The following is a 22384-nucleotide window of genomic DNA, read 5'->3' on the forward strand; positions in this document are numbered from 1 at the left end:
CAATGTGTGCTCAGGTGGCATCACATAGATAAAGACAGGAAAAGTCACAGACAGCCTGGCTAAAAACAGCAATTTTCTGCCTTTGATGGAATAGACATGTATTATTGATATTATTTCATTGTCTTCGAGGGAGCTGAATAAAATGATGAATAATGAGGAAACAAAGGCCAGTTGCTGATGCTCAGCATTGCAGGCTATCAAAAGCCCATACACATCAGGAGCCCATGAATGCTTCACAATATAGCTTCACAATATAGTTAAGACTTTCACGGGGTCTTAACATGCTTATGGCACATGGAGTGTATGGTTTATTGCTCACATCCTCCCATCCCATCGTGTTACTCTTGGTGGGGGTGGGGTGGTAGGGTCTTTGCTTTCCAGCGACCATGCTTCCTATTTTCCTGCAGGATAACCTCTTTCCAGGTAGTCGTAAACTAAACTTGATGATTAAAGTCCTGTTTCAGAGGAGACAGTTATTGTTAGGAGAGTCTCAGCTGCCTGCTTACAAGACAGACAAACTAGGAATGGGCCAAACCAAAGGTTACCAGTGTTGTGGAAAAGGTCTAGAGATCAGATCAGTGGTGGCCAATCAGTTCTTCCACTTTTGCAGACTAAGGTCTAGATCTCCATGGAGTGCACAAGCAGGGAGCGCAAGACTGTGGCACTCATATACAGGGGCGAGCAGAGGTCACGTGTGAGCCCAGCTGAGGTTAAGTGCTAGGCTAAGTGCTCTGCACTGAGCGGTCTTAGGTCTCATGTCCCTTCTGCATCTACTTCCTTAATATCCAGGGTTCAGGGTAAAAAAAAGGATGAGGGTGGGGCTGGGGTGAGTATGAGTATGAGTATGAGTATGAGCATGTCTGAGGAGAAAGCCGGGGAAGGGGGCAGGGAAGGTACCATTCTTAGCATGCTGATACAGCACTTAAGCATCCTGACAGGCTTCACTGCTCCAGTTAGACAGCAGTGGCATGGCAGAGACAAAGCAGTAAACTCACTGAGGCAGGACGGGGTTGTCCCTCCAGAGCATCACATTTGACTTTGTATTTATGTACTCTGCACCTGTGCTGAGCAATACCAAGCCTAAGACAGCAACTGGACCAGTCAATACCCATTGCCTACCACTCATCTGCATGCTTAACATGTCACTTGCCCAAGTGCTACTGCATAGCATAGAGCTGGACAGCTGATCACACATTTCATACATGACACAAGGATAGGGAGATTCAAGTAGCTTGAAGTTCTCAGTGCTCCAAGAAACAGAGGAGTAATAATAATGCTTTGTGTTTCATCAGAGGCAGCGTGGTTTAGTGCATAAAACTAGGAGTCAGGAAAGCTAGGTTTCATTCTTAACTGTGCCACCGGCCGGCTGCATATCTCTAGCCAAGTCGCTTTGTCCCTCTGCTTCCCCTCCTACGATTTGTCTGTCTAACTGCTTTAGATTATAAACTCTTTGTGGCAGGGACTGTGTGTCTGTACCACACCTAGCACAATGCTGCTGTCAGAATGATCAGAGGACTTTAAAGGGATTTATAAATATTAAATAACCCTCCTAACACCTCTATAATATAGGTTTATTCTTATTATTAATTTTATAGATAGATAAACTAAGGCACTGAAATAGCAGGGGGCCTTGTTCGAGGTTTCATAATGAATTAGTGACACAGTTGGAGATGGAACCCAGGAGAGTCAACTTCCAATGGCTTGCTCTCGGGGCTAGATTGCAACCTGTCCTGGGGAATCTGTTCAATTATACAAGGCCCAATGTGGCCCATTAAGAGCTGTCTAAATGTGTCACTTCCTTAAGGGGCACAAATCCATTGCTCCCAAGTACAGCTTATGTTTTGGTTTTGAGGGCGTGGGTGTGTTTCAGTGTATGAAAGTTAAAGGTTTGCAAAACAGAGTGATTAATGGAGCCTGGAAACCGACCCCACCCAGTGGAAAGATAAGGAACAGCAAAGGCAATTTGACATGCAGTAATAGTGAGATGGTTGCTGCCTTGGTCTTTGCAAAACCTTTGTATTCTAGCCTGATATTTCCTTCATTGCACACAACACAGGTCTCCTCTGTGTGCTGTGATGGTTCACTGCCTTCCCTGTCCCACTGCTGCCTTACATTCCTGGCACCTCAGAGAGGGTCATGGTAGTTTATCTTCAACGCTGCCCTCAGGATCAAATAATTTACTAAACTCCTTTATTAAGTCTCCACTACACCAAGGTATCCACTAGCATTACACAAAGGTAAGTTACCTGTATTGGGTGACCACTTCTCCAGCATGACCAGTATTGGATCCACATATAACAGCACCCTGTCCAAGGTGAGCAGCTAAAATGATCTGGGATGTCTACGGCCATAAGACACAGCCTGATTCTACTCTCATTTACACCATTTGTACACAGCTGTAGGCTTCAGTGGAGTGCCTCTTGATTTCCCTCAGTGTGAGGAAATAAACTCTGCATTTAAAATATGGCTTTATTTGTATTACACTAAAAGCACCTGATGCTTTATAAACAATCACATTATTGCAGGATCAAACTAGTCTAATTGAATCTTTCCTGGGAATCCCTTCAACTCTTCATGTCAAACACCCAGCCATGTTTATTAACAGACCCTTCTTCCCTGAGTGGTGTTTTAATGTACGATTCACTGTATACCACCCTTGAGTATAACAGGAACACTGAAATAGCTGATGCTGATGCAATATTCCCTAGTGAGCTGATATTTACCCTGTTACTACTGTACCCTTCCAAAGCCACCATTGTATAGAAGGTTGGCTCCTTATCAGCAATGGTGCAACTTGTCAGTCTGAGTCTAAATGCCTTCCATTGACTACTGGGGCTATTTTTAAGCCCATTGCCTATTCTTGTGACCAACACCCTTGTGTGTGACACCCAGGCTAGGTCAGGCAGCCAGACATCACAAAATGCAGCCCGAGGCACCCTCATGCCTTGCAGCTGTCATATTTCCCTTGGCCTGGCTTCCCAACAAAGGAGGCTGGAGAAGTTAACTCCCAGTTCAGGGGCTGCATCTCCACTTCCGACAAGCTCACACCCCGCAACCTTTGCTTCACAGTCTTATATTGCTTGATATTGGAGTTTTGTGGATGCAGTGAGAGTGCATGCATTGTTGTGGGTGCGTTGAAGGTGCACACATTTATGCGTGCATCCCCATTGAACCCTCCAAAAAGTGCTTCTCCTTTACTGGGCTTTTGTTTGTTCCTGACAGAGCTCTCAACATGATGGCACTACAATGCAGAAGAAGGATGGAGGTGTTTCAGGGGCCAGGGAACTGAAACTATCCAGCAAACTCCATAGGATTTGAAGTTACCCAGGTGAACCCCAACACTGGCCCCACAACCCCTTCCAATTCGCCACCAGCTATTAGAGCTTAAAATGTGGCCCCTGATCTACAGCATCTTCTGACTTGCTCTTTTCGTGACCCAATGTGGAAGTGACTCCCTACCACACAGAGTCTCTTGTCTTCATGGGCAAAGTGTCAGGCCTAGCAAAGGAATTGTCCTTGGAGTCACTTCAGTTTCAGGGTGAAGATTGCTGAGGAGATAAAGATGTAGCTGGGAATGGGGTCAAGTCAGGGAGGGCAGTTGTCTTAAGAGGCAGCCAGGAGGGGTGATCTGACTGAATACTCCTGCTTGGACTCCCAGAGTCCTGACACTAAAGTCTGAGGCCTTATCTCTGGTAGAGTAGTTAAATTTAAATCGGGGGTGTGGTTCAGGCCTTCTAAGTGCAGGATCCTTCCCAAGCTTTTTGGGATGCTCTGAAGCATTCGAAGCACAGCTAGCTTGGGAGAAGCCCAAAGGCTTGTGTGTCTCTAAACCTTCTCTGAATCTCTAGAGAACAACACTGGGCTGGTTGTCTCACAAGAGCAGCCCTTCTGAGGGCATCTTCTTGTTTCTATTTCTGGTCCTGGCTGGAAGTAGGAATTTCAGAGAAAGCTCCAAAAGGTATTAGCATAGGCAAAGTGAGAGGGCAGTCTGAATTTGCGGGCTAGTGGGGTCTGAACTGCAAGTTCAGATCCAGATCTGAGCACCCCTAAAGTTCACAGCTATGCGGTTAGTTCATCTCAGTGTAGAACAAAGGACCAGCACCAAGTTTAGGTCTGGATCAAGTTCAAAGGGTGGGATGGATTTGGTTTGGATGTTTTTCTAGTACTAAGTGAAGGCTTTGGAGATGAAAAGATCCCTTATTTCACTTGAACCTGTACATGCCTACACCTCCCTGGAACCCACATTTGCCATTTGCCATCCCTAATCTGATGCTTTCCTCTATGCAGGCAAAGAAGACTCCAAAATCCATTGTTTATGGATGACTTCCATTGTTTATGGATGTCAGGGTGACTTCAGAGTCAGTGACTGAAAAGTCAAGTGTCACCTTCCTACCAGTTGGATGGATGTAAGTAAATAAGCATATGTAGCAGGCACGTACATGGGGGATGACTCCAGAGCTCCTGTAAATTAGCTAAGTGCAGGGGATAAAAGAGAGAATCTCCGTCAGTTATGTAAGAGAAGTGCCCCCCTTTTGATGGTTTTAACCAAATAGAATCACAGAGGTTAAAAAAACTACAGCATTTTCATCCTATTTTTCTAACCTGGTACCATCTGCCAGAGATTTAAAGAAAGGGATTCAAGTGCACAATTAACCAAAAAGAGCACATTCTCAAAATCAGCTTTAACTAAAATAATCAAAAGTACCAAGTGCTGTTACCCAGGGTTTCTGGATTGAGGGTACACTTCTAGAACCCTGACCAAAACAAAACTTGGAGAAGACAGGCTTGCTTTTCTACTTCTTTACATCATTTTTATGCCAGTCCAATTCCAGTGCAGTCCAATGGAGTTAGATTGGTGTAAAAATTATGCAACCCAGTGGAAATCAAAGCCCTAGGTTTTTTTATAAAACTGATACACCAAAACACCCCAAACGTATCATTTTGTCCTTCATTTAAATTGTTTGCAGAATGGAGGTGCCGGCAAGTCCTAAAGGTTCCTTCATACTCACACAGAGCTCATCCCCAGGAGAGCAGGGATTCAAAGGGGGCCAGCTGTTCAAACAATTCCAGGAAACCTGTGTACAAATCTGACTTTTTTTTTCTCTTCAGAAAATGAGCCTTAAAAAAAGAAACAACAGAAAACAACACCTCCCACACCCCAATCCGCAAACTGGAAGCCTTGGAAATCTCCAATGAACAGGCAAAAAGCAAAGAAGCAAAGCAAATCATAATACTTGGGGATTGACAATCCACATTTCAGCAGAGTGAAATAAGTATATCCCAGCTAGACACCAGTCAGAATCACATGTTCTGGATACAGCAAGAAGATCTTATCAGCTAGGTGATTTCATGCCTTTATTCAGGCTAATTTTCCCTCGGGAGTGAGAAACCATAAACCAAAACAACAAACTCCAGTTGTTGGATTTTTTTTTTAATCCAAATTCAGCTCTGCTAGGCCAGCCCCAAAACAGTTGTTTTAGCAAGATTAGCTCATTTCCAAATTCATGGTACTATTTTTGGCATCCAGACATGTGTACCTCTGCCAACTCTCCCCAAGCGACAGTACTTCTGAACTCTTTCATGTTTTACAACTGCTCTGTGTTGTCTGAGGATTTTGCTACAAGCGGGAGAAGACATCACTTCATTGGGTAGTTGGACAATTTTTCTGCACTTCATCATTGCACGGCTGTGTTTTTACAGGGCAGCTAATGCTCCCTTGGCACCCAGAAGATTTGTGTGAGAAGACAACAAAAGGAGGTGGGAATGGTGGGGGTAGGAAATACAATCCACTGTCAGTATTCTTTAACTATATCAGCACTTTCTGAGGGAAGGACAACAGAGGGTTGGAATTTATTCTATTCACCATCAATCACAATGAGCCAATAATGGCCCAAGGTTTTTGTGAAGAGTCTGGAAAGCTGGGTATGCAGGGCCACAGGTGGAATTCCATAATCCTGCAATTCTGGAGGTGGAATTCTCCATCGTAAGTGGAGGGCTCAGTGCTGTGACCCCTCTCTTCCTTCTGCAGATTAAGTTCTATGGCATGGGCTCTCCACTGGCCATCTGTCAGCAATTTCTCCCCACCTCCAATCCCCAGAGTGCAGGACTAAGAAAGAGGCTCACAACTTTTCAGATCAGATCTCATTGCATTGATCACGCATGTCATCCCTCAACCTCCAAGAGACTCCAGGTCTGTGGATCTGGTGCTGTATCCACTAGAAAGTCTTCCATTGTCATTAGTGGGCATTGGATCAGGACCTACCTGGCCTGCTGGCTGGTTGCCTCAGCTTCCCTTCTTAGGTCTGTGGGCTCTGCCATATTCAACAGAAGTAACTCCTTACCATAGTACTGAAGAAATGCAATGCTCATAGCTCTGATACTCCTGGGCTAGCTGTAAGCACAGAGCGGGGAGAGATGGCTACTTGAGGGTACACCTACACAGCCCACGGCAATGCGCCTCCCAGCCCAGGTGGACAGACTCATGCGGCTTGCACTACCATGCTAAAAATACTTGTGGAGACATTGCAGGGTGGGCTAGAGCTCGGGCTCCGACGCCTGGAGAGGGGGTGGGTATCCGAGCCTGATCTCCAGCCTGAGCAGCAATTTCAAAGCATTGTCTACACAGCTATTTCCAGAGTGCTACTGTGAGCCCCGCAACCCTGTGTCTGTTGACCTGGGCTGGGAGGCTCGCTGCCATGGGCTGTGTAGACATATCCAAAAGTCAAGGATGTTTTCATCCTTGTTTTTCTTCCCTTCCCCCTTGAGTGTTTCCTATATTCCCCAGATTGTTCCAGATCTCTTACTTTATGAACGAGGCTGGGATCCCCCTGGCTACTCTCCTCGTCTTCTGAACTCTTCTGTTCCTCATCCGATGTGACGTCCTCCACGGGTACCACAGAGACAGGGCACACCTTGTAAGGCTCGGTATAGGCACTGTAAGCAAAAGGAACAGATCAGCCCGTTGCATTCTCACCTTGCACTCCTCGTCACTGTTACTCAGACATAAGTGTTCCATAGGCAGCCCAGACACAGCTAGTGGCAGGTAAACCATGTAGGTCTGTTAGACTTGGGGAGCAGGATTCCTGGAACTTCCTGCTTTTTGACAGTAAGTTCAGAGGCTACCATGAATGTGAAACATCATAGAAGGAAAGTTAACAAAACTCTTTAAACCTCCCAAAAAGTATGGTGTTTTGGTTCAGGCCAAGCTTGGGGCAGTAGTTTGACCAGGTTCATATTTTAGGGCCACAATTCGAACTGGTTTGCCCTTTGATAGATACAACCACCCCAAAATGAATATAATAAAATAATGACTAACAATGCTAATTAATAATAGAGCTTAGATACTGAGATGCTTGGTTCTCTAGGGATACTTCAGATCAATAAAACAGCACAATAGTAACACCAATAACCATAGATAAAGTGCTAGGCATGGGCTCAAACCAAATCCTCAGATCTAAATATTTGTGAATTGTTTCAGTGGAATCTGAACGCAGATCCAGATTCCGCAGCTTTGGCTCATCTCTGTATTTGATCGCACCTTCCACCTGAGGATCTCAAATCATTTTGCCAATGTGGATGAATCATGAGCCTGAATGCCAGTCACAGAGTACTATGAAGGTGGCCATGGGTGAGTTAGTGTGACTAAGGGCTGGATTTGCCCTGGATTTCACCTAGAAAGTCCACTAGGAAGGGAGTTTACAACAGTACATATAGGCTGCAATTTCACTGGCACTGGGGTAAAGGTGAATGGGGCAGAGGAGACCTCCACAACCCGAAATGTGGAGAGCACAGGCTAGGGAGAAGCCATGGCCAGAGAAATCACTGATCTCTTGGGGAGTATCTATGGTGGGGGCTTCATTTCCCAGAGGAAACTAAAGCTGTCCTACCAAGGTATAATCCCCCAAGGAATGGCTGCTGGTGGAAACATCACCTGCCCGTCCTCAGTATGAATCAGCACTGCAGTGACTGGACACCCACTGACACAGAAAAAGGTTTTTTTGCCAAAGGTAGAGTATGAATCTAGCCCTTAGTCCCTATGCTCTGAGGGCCCAATCCAAAACCTGCTGAAGAGAATGACTGTGGACCAGGCCTGATTTTTCTTTCAGGAATGCAGCTCCCCGCTGAGGAGAAATTATTTGATTTTTACATTTATTTATAAACAGTTAGCTCTGTCACAGCTCCTCCGAGATCCTCATTGCCGGAGTGCAGTGGAGATCGCTCCAATGGTTCAGAGGGGAGAGAAGCTTCGGGGAGCTGCTCTGCATACTCTGCGGCAAGAGGATGGTTGTAGGTAGAGAGGTTGAGCCTGTTCTGTTCCTAAGCATTGTCTTCACTTGTTTATTATTAGTGTCTGTGGTTTTTCAGTGTGGGTGGCATCACTGCACTTCCTAAACCCTGCCTAGATGCAACAACAAAGGAGCCTCTGTGGATCAGCTCCACCCCTCACTTCCAAGCTTTTATTGATGGTAATTGCTTTATTACTTTACTTTCCTCACTCCTAGTGCCTGAAATATATACAACTCTAAGGCCAGCTTATCTTCACTAACCCTCTCATCCATCAGGGAGTCTGACACTGTGGAGTCACAGGCTGCTGTTTTATAAGTGATGTATGTGGGTGGCATTGGCAGCAGAACGCTAGGGGCAGATGCTCCCAATGCATATCATTTTAAGGTGTGTCTAGACAAATTGTATTAGTGTTAGGGGGCTATATTTCTACTGATCTCCCATCCTCCTCTGGTTCTGCTACCTATGGTCTGTCCTCAGGCTGAGTCAGGCTTCAAGGCGTAACTCTTTTCTTGAATCTCTGATTGTCTTAAACTCTTCTCCCATCCTAATACTAAGATCCAAAACTCATCAAAATCAGTGGTGGGCTTTCCATTGACTTCAGCGGGCTTTGGATCAGGCCCTAAATAAAAGTATCTCCTTCTCATGTACTAACTCTGCTCCACCAGCTCTGCCTCACTTCATCCTACACCCTGTCCTACTCCCTACACTCCCCCGAGCTTCTCTCCTCATTGTTCTCTTTGACTTTTCTGTCCCCTTCTTGCTCCCTCACCTACCTATGCTTCAGCCTCCCAACCCAATATAAACCTCATGCCCTCTCTCATTTCCTTCAAAATCCTTATGAAAGCCCAGCTGTTCCTAAAAGCCATAAGTCCTCTGTGATGGGATGCTCACCCCACACTACAATGGAGGGGTTAAAGTGGCTCAGAAGGACTAATTAGCTGGCTAGGCTGCACCTTGGGGGAGACTAAGGCTTGATGACAAGCACTAATTGAAGATGTAGCCCATCTGTGCAGGAGTAGGTGGAGGCTTGAATAAAGCCAGGAAGTCAGAGCAGAAGGGGGTGACAGAGTGGAGGTCTGCAGTCACTCTCTCGGTCTAGGGAGGAGTGAAGGAGGAAACCCAGGGGCACAGCAGACGCCTGGGGATCCACACCCTGAGGGAAGAAGTTACCCAGAAGGGTGTTGGAGAAGAAAGCCAGCAGAGGGCAGAGTAGAAAGAAGCCCATGGAAATGGCAGCAAGGGTTGAGATGGTGCAGACCTTGGCTGCTGATTGTAAGGTCCCTGGGTTGGAACACAGAGTAGTGGACAGGCCCAGGTTTCCCTACCAGCTATTGCGGAAGTGGCACAGTCTTGATTGTGAAGACTGTGTGGAACGGTACCAGACAGAGGATCTGATGAGACATTTTTACTCCAGGAGGGGAAAACTGTATAGTGTCCTGGCCACAGAGCCAGGCCTCGGAGAGGAAGCACTGCGACTCCTACACAGCAAGAGGGGCTGCAGCACCAGCGAGTGACAGAACGGGGCCTCAGTCCAGGCAGAGCTAATCCCCAGATGCAGCCACAAGGGGGAGGCCCAGTGATGAGTAGACCCTATCACAATTTGGTGGAGAATGCAGGCATGGCAGCTGACCAACACGAGGAGCCTGAAGGCCTGCAATTAGAGTTTCCAACTTTCTAATCTCACAAAACCAAACACCCTAGCCCCGTCCCTTCCCCGAGGCCCTGCCCCCGCTCACTACATTTCCCTTCCCTCGGTTGTTCGCTGTCCCCCACCCTCGCTCACTTTCACTGGGCTGGGGCAGGGGGTTGTGGTGTGGGACAGGGTGAGGGCTCTAACTGGGGGCACAGGCTTTGGGGTGGGGCCAAAATGAGGAGTTGAGGGTGTGGGAAGGGGCTCCAGGCTGGGGGAGGGAGTTGGGGTGCGGGGGGGGTAAGGGCTCTGCTGAGGGTGCAGGCTCTGGGGTGGGGCTGAGGATGAGAGGTTTGGGGTGTAGGAGGGGGCTCCAGGCTGGGGGGGTGGGGCTGAGGGCTTCTGAATGTGAGAGGGGGCTGCTGGTGAGGCAGGGGGGTGGGATGTGAGACTCTGTACGGACTCTGGGCTGGGGGTGTGGGCTCTGGGGTGGGGCCGGGGATGAGGAGTTCAGGGTGTGGGAGTGGGGTCTGGACTGGGGCATGGGGTTGTGGTGCAGGGGGGAGTGATGGCTCCAGCTGGGGGTGCAGGCTCTGGGGTGGGCCCTGGGATGAGGGCTTTGGGGTGCAGGAGGGGGTTCCAGGATTGGGGGGGTCAGGGCTGGGGCAAGGGGTTGAGGCATGGGCTTACCTCGGGTGGCTCCTGGGCAGCGGCGCAGCAGGGCTAAGGCAGGCTCCCTGCCTGTCCTGGCTCCACACTGTGCCTGGAAGCAGCCAGCTAGGGTGACCAGATAGCCAGTGTGAAAAATTGGGACAGGGGGTGGGGGGTAATAGGAGCCCATATAAAAAAAAGTCCCAAGTATCGGGACTGTCCCTATAAAATCGGGACATCTGGTCACCCTACCTCTAGCAGGTATGGCTCCTAGGTGTGTGTGTGTGGGGGGGGGGGCCGGGAGGCTCCACACTTTGCTCTTGCCCACAGGCACCGTCCCCCCAGCTCCCACAGGCCATGGTTCCCAGCCAATGGGAGTGCAGAGCCGGTGCTCGGGGCAGGGACAGCAAGTGGATCCCTGTGGCCCCCCCAACCGAGCAGCCAGAGCTGCTGGCTGTTTTGGGGGCACAGTGCAGTGCCAGGACAGGTAGGGACTAGCTTGCCTTAGACCCGCAGCGCTGCCAACTGGACTTTTAAGAGCCCAGTCAGCAGTGCTGACCAGAGCTGCCAGGGTCCCTTTTCGACCGGGCGTTCCGATCGAAAACCAGACGCCTGGTGAACCTATCTGCAATAGGGAAAGGACAGGGAAAGGGGACCATGGAGCCACCATGTGCGGAAGCCTTCTTTGCAGAGGGCAGATATACCCTACTGAGCTGGGCACTCTAAGCAAGGAACTGACTATGGCTATTGGGAATTAAAAATGGGCCACACTGGCCAAAGAGCCTGAAATAACATACAGTTTGGGAATAGAGTGTCCATCTCTTTGTTGTGTAACGACATCTGTTTATTCTCAGGACACACTACCAAGAGCAGAGTGCATGTTGGTTGATGAATGACATGTGCTAAGTAATAAGTGCTCTAATGACTGCGTGGGCTTTTTGTGCGATACCACAGCACAGGGTAGCTGAAAACCTCTGTTAATTGTTGGCACATGAGTCACTAGTGAAAAGAGTGAGGCTTTTATTTTTCAATTCCTCCTCCCACTCATGTGGCTAGACAAGGATTCCCCCACTTCTCTAGCCCCGTTGGTGACTCTGCCCTCTGATAGAACGACACATTCTGATCCTGGTCAGTCCTCAGGTGAACAAAGTGACAGAAGACTAAGTATAAGAAATAAAAATATGCGACAATCACCTACAGAAGTGGCTCGAGCCAAAACCTGCCTAAGTCTGATCTCACTCACACCAGCATACAGAGGGTGTAACCCCGCTGCGATCAATGGAAAACTATTGTAAGGGAGACGAGAAGGAAGTTTGGCCACTACAGCCTCTTAAAAGTTATTTTGCCTCATTAGCTGTGGAAAGGGCAAAGATAATGAACTTTGTCCTATAATGATGTATAGTGAAGATGCCTGGAAAATGCAGAATTGTTCTGGCTAGATCCTCCAGCCTTGCAGGACCCCTGATTCCATGAATCAAGGGAAATACTGTGTACTGGAATGTAATATGCTGTAAGGCAGGGTTCCCTTCAGGATCTTTGTAGATTCTGAATCCTTCACTTCCTGACCTGTCTAGATTTGCTTCTATGTAATGCACCATCGATAAACTTGGATGATAATTATGCTAGAGTGCAGTCTCAATCCCCTGAAGCTGGTGACACAGAAAGTATTGAAATACCCACAAAGTTTTCCTCCTCTCTTTACAATTACAGGACTGAGGGCAAGATAAAGCCATGGGGTACAAGTTCCGTATACTTGGAAAATATTTTTGTTGAGAATCTAAGCTGTGCAAGTTGTATCAATGTACTATGGGGATGGGTGTCCTGACAATGCATGATGATGATTGATACTTTAGTACTTCAGCTTCTGATCCCGGGGGCGGGGCGGGGGAGGGGGAGAGGAAGGGGGCAGAAATTTCTGAGACCAGGCAAAGGTGAATAGTGATCAAAAGAAAAGTTAAGACAACTCCTCTCTCTTCCTCTACCTCCCTTCCCCCAAAAAACGTGCAATTTGAGTTTGGCTGAAAGGTCATATTTTATCTGAACTGGTTCACTCATCTCTCGTTATAAACATCCATGAGTTAAACACACAGAACAAAAAGGCTCTTGAATTCCATCTCCTTCTGCCAGTGTTGGTTTGAAATTTGCCTGTTTAAAAGATTAAAGATTATTTCACTTAGGATCCACCATGACATGTTATCCAATATCATGGGGATGAGGAAAGACCTGGTAACCTAAAGTTTCTTCCCAAAGGATTATAATAATAATAATAATAATAATAATAAAAATAATAATTAATAATTTAATAATCTCTCATTAATTCTATCATGCATTTTTAAAATGACAAGTGATTTAGTGGCATTATCTTCTGAATGGGGCTGCAAAGAAATATGAATGAGAGATGGGTTTTTGTGCCATAGATATTCAGGGCACACAACCTGCACAATTACAAATGTATCCCTTCTGCAATCATTCATATTCGATCCTGATTATTTATGGTGGGCAATATGTTCTCCTTCTCAGAAGCTATTATTCTCTACAGTGTAAGAATTTTAAGCAGAAAGAATCTCAGAAAGGGCAGTGGAAGAAGGCAGAGGAGCTGGGCTAAGTGTTCTTTCCTGCTCAGGGATATGAACGAGGGGGCGATAGGGCAGTAATAGAGAAATAAGTGCTTCTAAAATCCCCCTTAGTCCCATGTCAGAGATCAGAAAGTATATGGGTTTGAGATATTGGGAATTCTCCCTTTATTTTTATATTTTATATTATATTTTATATTTTGTCATTCTGACAAGTTTATCTGTTTGCCTAATAGATCTTGGATACTGCTGGGGGGGGGCACAATAAAAGAAATAAACAAAGTTGCAAAGCCATCTTGCTTCACATGACACGCCAGATTCTTGATGGTAAAATAAAGAGCAATGGACTTGCTATGATAGTAATATCTTGGATCATTGAGTCTAGAAATCAAAATACATCTCACACACACCAAGGATTGTCTTATATTCATATTTGCTCAGGGGGAAAATTGCTCAGGATGCTGTTGTGCCATGATATCCCAACAACTGCCTACTGCTAACTCATAACTGCAGGGTTTCTTGCATATTACTAACTCTAGAGCAGCCAGTATTGGCCGCCAGTGGAAACAGGATAGTGGACTAGATGGCCCATTGGTCTGATCCAGTGTGGCAGTTCTTATGAAATTTATATCAACAAGATGAAATACACCAGGGTGCACCCTCCCCTACCCCCGGTAGCTTAATGATGATGTACAAAGGTATCATGTACTGATGGAATCAGTGTGAAGGTACAATACCATCGCATTTAGGAGCTGCTTTGCAATGTTCAACGTTAATATTCCAGATTATCTGCTGTGGGAGTGCTAGGATGGCAAGATATAGGTCCTAGGAAAATCACAGATGTCCTATATGTTTGGGGACAGAGGTGACCAGAGTGTGTGAAACTCAGACGGGTTTGGTTCACAGAGATTTTGTGTACATTGTCTCCCCAGTTTTGCTTCATATGGATTTGCATGCAAGTCCCAAGGATAAACTCAGACTAAAGAGGTTTGCCTGATGTTAAGTTCATACGAGGCAAAACAATCAGCTTTCTTGCCATTTACCCCCGAAACCTCAAATCCTTAGGATTCACCTGAAATGTGACTCCAACTTTGCTTGAAACTCAGCTCCAAGTTTGCCGAAAGGTTTCTAGATCTGGGTAAATTTAGAGTGAGCTTTGGACTGGCAACAACTGCCCTCTGTATTTCCTCTAGTTTAAGGTATTCAATCAACCCCGCATCTCAGAACACCACAAACTTGGGGGAAAATCAGATTAGATATTAATTTAGCAGCTGGCCCTCTGTTTATACAATGAACCAATCCAAACTGCACCCCCATCCCACAAATCTGAACCCTCTTGATCTTTAGACACGTTTGGATTCAAATCTGAATTCAAACTCGGAGACACAGGCCTAGGTCTAGTTTTTCCATAAACTTTTCACACGGTTCTAGTAGCAAATGTTTTCATTCTGCTTCATGCCCAGGTCCCCTTAACTGCTCTCTGACCACTGATAGAATTATGTGCTCGTGTGGGGAAGAAGCTAAAGAAACTAACTGTTCCTTCGTTCAGACAAAGCATCTGTGGATTTAGACCTTTAAAATGACAATGGATGATATTTTGCTTAGCCTGTTAGGTAATTCATCCACTGAATGTGTTGAGGGAAAAGCTAATCATGTTTTAATCCTATTTACTGCTCATGGTTTCGAGTTTGCAATCCAAGCCCTGGAGTTATACCTGCCGGGAGCTGTACTTGTTACTTTTTATTAAATATGTATTATTGCCCTTGTTTCCTAATATTCACTACAAGAGTCTCAGAACTCAAACTTTCTCCTGGCCACTGTATAGTGCAGGGGGACGTGAACCGTTCTGGATTCCCTCCATTTTCTTCTCCCATTGACTAGAGGGCGTAAAACTAGAACTTTTTGCTCCAGCCCCTTGAACTTCAATGATCCGGATAAAAAGAAGCCCAGGTTGGAATCACACCTCATTTTCATTTTGCTTTTGAAAAACGCAAACCATTATAGAGATTGGGCATAACTGGACCCTTCACCTGACAACTCCCCTCCTTCCCCGTGAATGTAGGTGGTTCAGATAACTTGGAACCCAAATATGCAAAACCCAAACCTGGTCTCATTGACTGCACACCCTTGCCATCTACGCTTTCCTGCTCCACAGATCCTACATAAAAATGATACTTGCTCCAACCAAAGAAGGATGGACGTGGTTCTCTACAACTCATACCACTGCTCTTGTCCTATGTGCAGAGAACCACAGGATGCTGATATAGGGTGTTCCCTGCCAAGCAGGAGCTAAGCAGATCATGTCTCAATCTCTGTCCAAATTACAAAGGAACATGCTCAGCCTTGAGCTCTGATTCCATCTCATTTTTTCATCCCAAACAGACCATTTATTATCACTTGTAAATAGCTCATTACTTTAGCTTTACCTAACTAGGACAGAAGATGTTTGCGTGTCAGTGGGATCTTTTGATTCTCAGACTCAATGTGCAAAGCCTGGTTAACTCTGCAAAGCTCTCTTTATGCTAAAGGAGACAGAACTATGTCAATTGCAATCTTGCTCAAGGACTCTGATGGCTACTCTGTTTGTGCAAGTGCTTCATTCAGAGAGTAACTCCAGAACAATTGCTTTTATAGCCATCCTGGGAGGCAAGCAGTGCTGCAAACTCAAGACCATTTCACTTATCGTTTTGTTGGCTTCTCCCCCATCCCCCAAACTCTGGGCTAAGCATGAGGAATCAACACTGCAGCGCGGGGAGAATGAGCATCCAGAGGAAACGCTGGAACACAGAGCAGAAGTCAGCAGAATTCAACGGAGGAGAACAGGACAGCCATGGGGAAAGGAGAGCAATTTGTGAAGTCTCGGAGGGAAGGCACAGCTGAAATGCAGTTTCAGTAACAGAAATGCCAATCTCAACTGCTAAAGTTGACCGAATTTCCTTTTCATTCTGTGTCCCGCTCCCTAGATATGGGGGCCTGATCCTGGAAACTTTATTTCGGCAAAAACTCCCATTAGACGGAATGAAGACTTGCCTGCAATGAGGTTTCCATGCTCATTAGAGATGCATTGCGGACTGGTGAATTGTTCTGAAATGCTCTGTTTGGTGTTTTAAGGGATAGAGACTGAGACTTGCCCCACATGTCCATGCAGGGAGTAACGGAGAGTAAAACCCCTTTATGCCCCCGTGCAGGCTATCAGCATCATGCTGCATGCATGTTGGAGTAACCAGTTGCGGCACGCCCACTTATTCTCATCCTGGAGCAGGTGGATCAGGAGGGTGTTGGGAAAGGGTAGAACTTTAGCCTCACCTCCGTTCTTGTTTGAATGTTGTCATTCACTGCTGATATAGCCCAGAGGAAAATTAGCACTACCTGGAGCAAAGGAAGGGGTGAGGAATGGTGACTCAGTGGGTATATGTGAGACAGACTGCTTCCTGGGGCTACTTAGGGGGAGGTAAAAGTCTACCTCTGAAAATGGGTGGGGCAAAATTATCTTTTCTAGTCCATAGAGAAGTCAGAAGATCCATCAAAGGTATAGAGATCAGCAGTTCAGATCAGAGAAGAAAAATTTACCCCATCTATTTCATTAGTTCCCAAAGCTCACCAACAGATTTGGAGCATGTTTGATTCTATTATTTCACCTAGCTTCACTTGTAAAGAGATGGAGGTGCCTCCTTGTCCTCTTTCTTCAGTGGAGAGCTGATTGTTTGAAACTTTTCTGATGAGAAATGGCTTTTTCATCAAAATAAAAATGTTTATGGAAAATGTTCCTTATGGCTGACACATTCTGGGGTTTTAATGAAAGCCCCAAAATAAAAAAAAAGTAAAAATTTTAAATTTTCAGTAAAACTTTTTTAGCTAACAAGTTTTTGAAAACCTAAAAATGCTTGGTTATGGTTTTTCACCAAAAAACAAACCAAAAATGAAAATATTTTGATATTTCCAGTGAAAAACAATTGGCATTTGTTTAGACCAGCTCTCCTACATCCCAACAGCGAAATTCCAGGGTCATGGTCCCCTTCTCTCATAGGTGAATGATTTAAACAGAATACTTGGCTATGTAGGGGGACAGTTTTACCTGCTACCAAAGAAGGGTACCTAATAGCACGATGACAGCTGTGAAGCCAGCGTGCAACCTATGGTAGATTGTCTTGTTAACTTGCTGATGATATTTAAGTGGGCCTGTATCTTTCTTTATTAAAAACTCACAAAAGAGATGAGCTATGAAGTGGTAAAGAGGCTGCTAGCTCAGCACAAGCCAAAGCACCAGCAAAGCAGATAGAGGAATACATGGGGAGGCTTATGAACAGCTTAGCCTGTTTCTCTCTCCCGCCTCTCTGAAACTGCCTTTCTGCAATTTGTAATTGTTTGTCCCAGCAGACGCAGAATTAAGTTTCCCGCTCTCTCCCAAAGATAAATGACTACATTATGCTCATGTAAGAGCACATTATAATTTGGTAAGAATGCCTGAGTATATTACTGTGGTAATCATTATGAATGAGGCTATTAAAGGCTAGTACACTAGCAAACCTTGCAATATTGCCTTCCTGTGGCACGGGACCTCATTTACTGGAGCACTTCACTCCAGCAGCACTGGTTTATTTTTAAAGGGATGATAGTGGATTGCACTGTTATGAAATTAGTAGGTCCTCTTGTCCGGCTCCAGAACCAATGCAGGATTGTTCCTTACAATATATTCTCCAGCACCTTCTCCTGACCAGTCTGACTGAGGTCCTGGGGCATCTTCCATCAATTTAGGGAGACATAGTCTAATAAACCTCAGTGTCAGAAAGTCCATCCTGACATTCAGCATCCATTTTCCTTTGCTTAACTACATACCATTATCCCTAGTTATGTTCCCACGTTCTTATGCTATACTAAAAATGTCTCCCTCCTGGAGCGTGGATCCTGAGCTACAGCTGAGGAACACTTGGCAATGGATGTGTTGTGCAAATGTGTCTTTAAGTCATCTTTCCACTCCCTCATTCTTGTGTGTCTCTGCACTGGGTCCAGTTGCCTGGGGCTGCTTACAGCAGCCTGTGGGATGCTATAAATTGTGCTGATTGCACTGAGATCAGTGCAGTTATGCCAGCAGGGAATTTGACAGCTAAATTCTAATCTCATCCCTGACACTGACTCACTGTGTGATCTTGGGCAAGTCAATTAACCTCTGTTAGGCATTCAGAAAAATGGGGATAATAACGCTTGCCCACCTTTAGAAGGAACTTTGAGATCTAGGATGACGTGCTGTACAAGTGTAAGGAATTATTATGTAATGAGGAGCACAGACCATCTTGGTTGCCAAATAGGAAAATAACCATGTTGAGGAGAAGCCAGGGTTTGTGATCTACACTATTCTGTCCTACTAATGACTTCATCATTGACTGACTTGGGGCTGCCCTTTTACTTTCACATCAGCCCCCCATACTATGCTTTGGAAGTCTCATGGTTTGTTCAATTACAAGAAAGTGTTATTTTCATTACAGGTAAATAGGAAAAAGAGCCATGAGCAATAGATTGCAATGCTGCTTCTTCAGCACAGAAGTGCATTCATTTCAATTTCATGGGTAACGTCCAGTTTGTGGGTGGGATTTTCAAAGGTGCATGGGGCACCCAACTCCCATTGAATGTCAACTCCCTCAGATGACACTGAAAAACTCATCCTTAAACTTTTCTCTTTGCCTCTGGAAGCCCTGGGACTCACAGAGAACTAGCTGGCTGTTGCAGCTGCTCACGTTAAATCCATCCAGCTATTCAGCTGACCCGAGGCATGAAGAAAACTCCTTTTTTGGGGATCCAAATGGCTCTCTACTTTTCTTAATTACACGTTTTGTTACTGCCTTTGGCAACATTGGAAAGGTTGCAGTCCAGAATCAAAGCTGATTAACATTTACTCTCCAGTGATTATTTTCTTTCCAGTCCACTCACATGTTGGCCCTTTCCATGCATGGAAAGAGCACATGTTCTCATCATCTCTGAGAACACACTGCGGGTTGCTGTGCACTGTGGTCTTTTTGTTTTGGTTCTCATGCTGGTTTCTCTGCACCACAATACAGAGCTTCACTCTCTGATATCCACAAATCTGGGAAGCCGAGATCTGCAATAGGCCTGCTTCAGACTGTTAAGAAATGGACCTGGGTTGGAATGCATTCACTCTAGTAGCTCATGTTCTGTATGCCATATACCTGCATACAATTTCCTCTGTGCATCTGGCCGAGAGAAATGGGATTCCTCCATGCTATGTTAGATTTTTGAAAAGCAGCATAAGAAAGAATTCCTTGAGATGCTGAATCTGAGAGCTGATCATTCCTTTTACTTCAGCAGGAGTTTCTCTGGTACCATGTGCTCCATTTGAACTGTGGGACTTCAGGAGAACCCATCTAGTGAGCAGACTTTTCCTCTGCCAGGGAGCGTAGCCCATAAAACCTCACACTTCAAATGTTCCAAGGGCCTCAGATCATCCACTCCAATTTTATTCAATGGGCCTGAATATTTTATTAAAGCAATGAGGCATGCAACAGTGTATATAAAATGTTGGAGCAATTACATGCTCTATTTGTGCATGCAACTAGCCCTATATTATGTGTGCAAATGGGGTAACTGAGTACCCAAACAGCCATGATTAACATGCAGCTACTTTTCACACACAGTCTTGGCAATTGCACACATGGCCTGGGCATGAAATCACACGTGCATTTTTCATGTGGAATTGTGCATCCAATTTGTTTTTAATAAAGCGCTCTGGCCCAGATCTCCAAAGGTATTTAGGCTCATGCATGCTTATGCCTTTCCCCTGGCTTCCACCCTTGGAACAGTGACCAGTTAAGGCTGCAACTCTGCTGGAAAAGCATCAATGCTGAGTTTACTCTGAGATGCTCTCACTGAACCCCTTGAGTGGGTCCCATGAGATAGCTCCCTTTTAATATCTTCATGGCCAAATGTCTTCTGCAAAGGTCAGTGTCATTAGGAAGACAGGGTAAGGCTGAGCATTCAATAGGCACTAGAAGATTTTAAAAGCAACCTGGCCTTTGCTTTCTATTCCAAGGTGGTTTGAATCTCTTCTGATAAGGGAACTGGTGCTACTCTTGATATTTCAATAGCAAATCTGTTTAGAAATTATTCTGAAAAGATAAAGTAGATAATAGACCCTGACTGGATCTTTGGAACAGGTGAAGATGAGACCCCCACCCCCTTCTCTCCACACTGCCAGGGAATCCATGCCAGGTTTCACAATGAGCCCAGGACATGCTTAGACAGGACTTTGGGAGTTTGGTGAGTCAAGTGCAGTGTGAATACCCAAGTGGTCCAGACATGATCAATAAAGCTCATAGTTATGCACCTCACTATCCAGTCTCAGTGCTTTGAATTAAGAAGCTTCCAATAAAGTGGGGCACAACGATAGTTACACATTATCCCCAGCAGCTTCCTATTTCTTTTGTCTTTAATCTTGATCAAGACGGACAGTACCGCTGACTAACAGCTGATTAGCAACTTGTTATTAGTTACAATCTTTTGCCAAGCAGCCTATTCAGACCTAGTAGCAGCTGCCCCAACTAAAATGCTGTAGCTTGAACTATCTTTGCTCGGGCATTTCTCATCTCAACTGCCATCTGGTGTTCCCTTGTACCTTGTGAAGAAAAGGTCTTCATGATTTCTTCCCTAACACTCCCCAGCATAGGGATATAGGGCTTGCCACACCAGATCAGCCCTAAAGTCTATCACGTCCAGAATCTTATCTCTAAAAAAGGCCAGTATTTCAGAGGGAGGCAAAAATCCTGCATAATGCATTTTACCAATGTTATATGTGGTAGGGGAAAAATCCTTCCTGACCCTTGCAGATGATCAGCATCAGATTACCCCAGTTCGGGCATACATGGCTGGGTGAACTTGGATCTCTTTCTAGAAAGCAACCAGCTTTGATTGTACTGCAGTGCAGACAAAAAGAACAGCAATGGGGTTTGTGTTTGTTTGCCAGCCTCCTTCAAAGTAAATGTCCCTTTAGTGGGGTTGGAGGGAAAAATACGCTACAATAGGAAATTTATCTTCACTTTCCCTGTTATTTCAGCTCAAAACCCAGTACCTCTAAAGTCATCAGGAATTTGCATGATGAGACTGCTATCTTTTAAGATACTAATGTTCATCAAAAAGAAAAGGAGTATTTGTGGCACCTTAGAGACTAACCAATTTATTTGAGCATGAGCTTTCGTGAGCTACAGCTCACTTCAAGTCTCTAAGGTGCCACAAGTACTCCTTTTCTTTTTGCGAATACAGACTAACATGGCTGTTACTCTGAAACCTAATGTTCATCACTTACTCTAGTTGTGTTACCTTTCTCACATTGCGTTCAAATGTACTCTAGTACTTCGGGCAACTTAAATAGCACATGCTTCCAGTATGTAAAGTGTGCCCCTCAATTTATTATCTTAAACTATCCTGCAATGAGGCTAAGATTTTCTATAAAATTAACCATTATAGAGTCATAAATGTTCAAAGCCTCTGTAAAAGGAGATGTGCATTTCTTAAGTCAGCTAAATGATACTCTTCTTTAGATCATTAAAATTTCTGCAAAGTAAAACTTAATATAAGCAATCAACTTGAATGCAGCAAAAGATGCTAATAAAAGAGGGTGGACAAAAAGTTCCATGGCTGACAATATCTCAACAGACACTGTAATCCCCAACTAATTCTCTTGCTTGTAGCAATGATATGGCTGAATGAGAGCAGATTGCAGACACATTATCTGCTGCTCCTCCAGCAATGGCCTGTAATCATTCCAAGAGTTAGCCAGTACAACAGACGAAGCAATGGGCCTACTGGGACAGGCTAACCTTAACTGACTGAATCAGTACAAAAGGAGGCTTTGCAACAAAAGTCGTTTTGTTCAGCAGCACTTACATCATAAGTAGTTGAAGAGTTGATACCTACAGGATAGGAGAACTTGTACAGCATAACAGGTACATAACAGCATAACAGGCCGGCATAACAGGTACATAACAGCATAACTTGTACTGCAGCATAACAGGCCGGCAGTGTTTGCCTGAAACACCTTACTCCATTAGCAGGTATTGATGCTGCTGAACAAGAGTTAAAGTAACCTGCTCATTAGATATAAGGGAGAGGAGCGTAGCTCTCAGGGGAGAAAGGATCTAACACATGGCCTCAGTAATCCAAAGCAAGAGGGAAACTATAGGAGCAGGAGAAGGTCTGAGCTGATCATTATATTATTATTTTGTTACTAAAGTGAAAC

At 45.2% G+C, this 22384-nt stretch overlaps 1 protein-coding gene across 5 annotated transcripts in view; it reads right to left on the reverse strand.

The window, feature by feature from the left end:
• FGD5 (FYVE, RhoGEF and PH domain containing 5) overlaps positions 1-22384 on the reverse strand; it is a 153764-nt gene that overhangs the window by 78511 nt on the left and 52869 nt on the right. For all 5 annotated transcript variants that reach the window (XM_073351272.1, XM_073351271.1, XM_073351274.1 and 2 more), the window contains exon 3: positions 6804-6933. In XM_073351272.1, the coding sequence (XP_073207373.1) occupies positions 6804-6933 (130 nt within the window). The remainder of the gene's footprint in view (positions 1-6803; positions 6934-22384) is intronic.

Source organism: Lepidochelys kempii, chromosome 7, assembly GCF_965140265.1.
Source record: "Lepidochelys kempii isolate rLepKem1 chromosome 7, rLepKem1.hap2, whole genome shotgun sequence".
Classification (NCBI taxonomy): Eukaryota; Metazoa; Chordata; order Testudines; family Cheloniidae; genus Lepidochelys; species Lepidochelys kempii.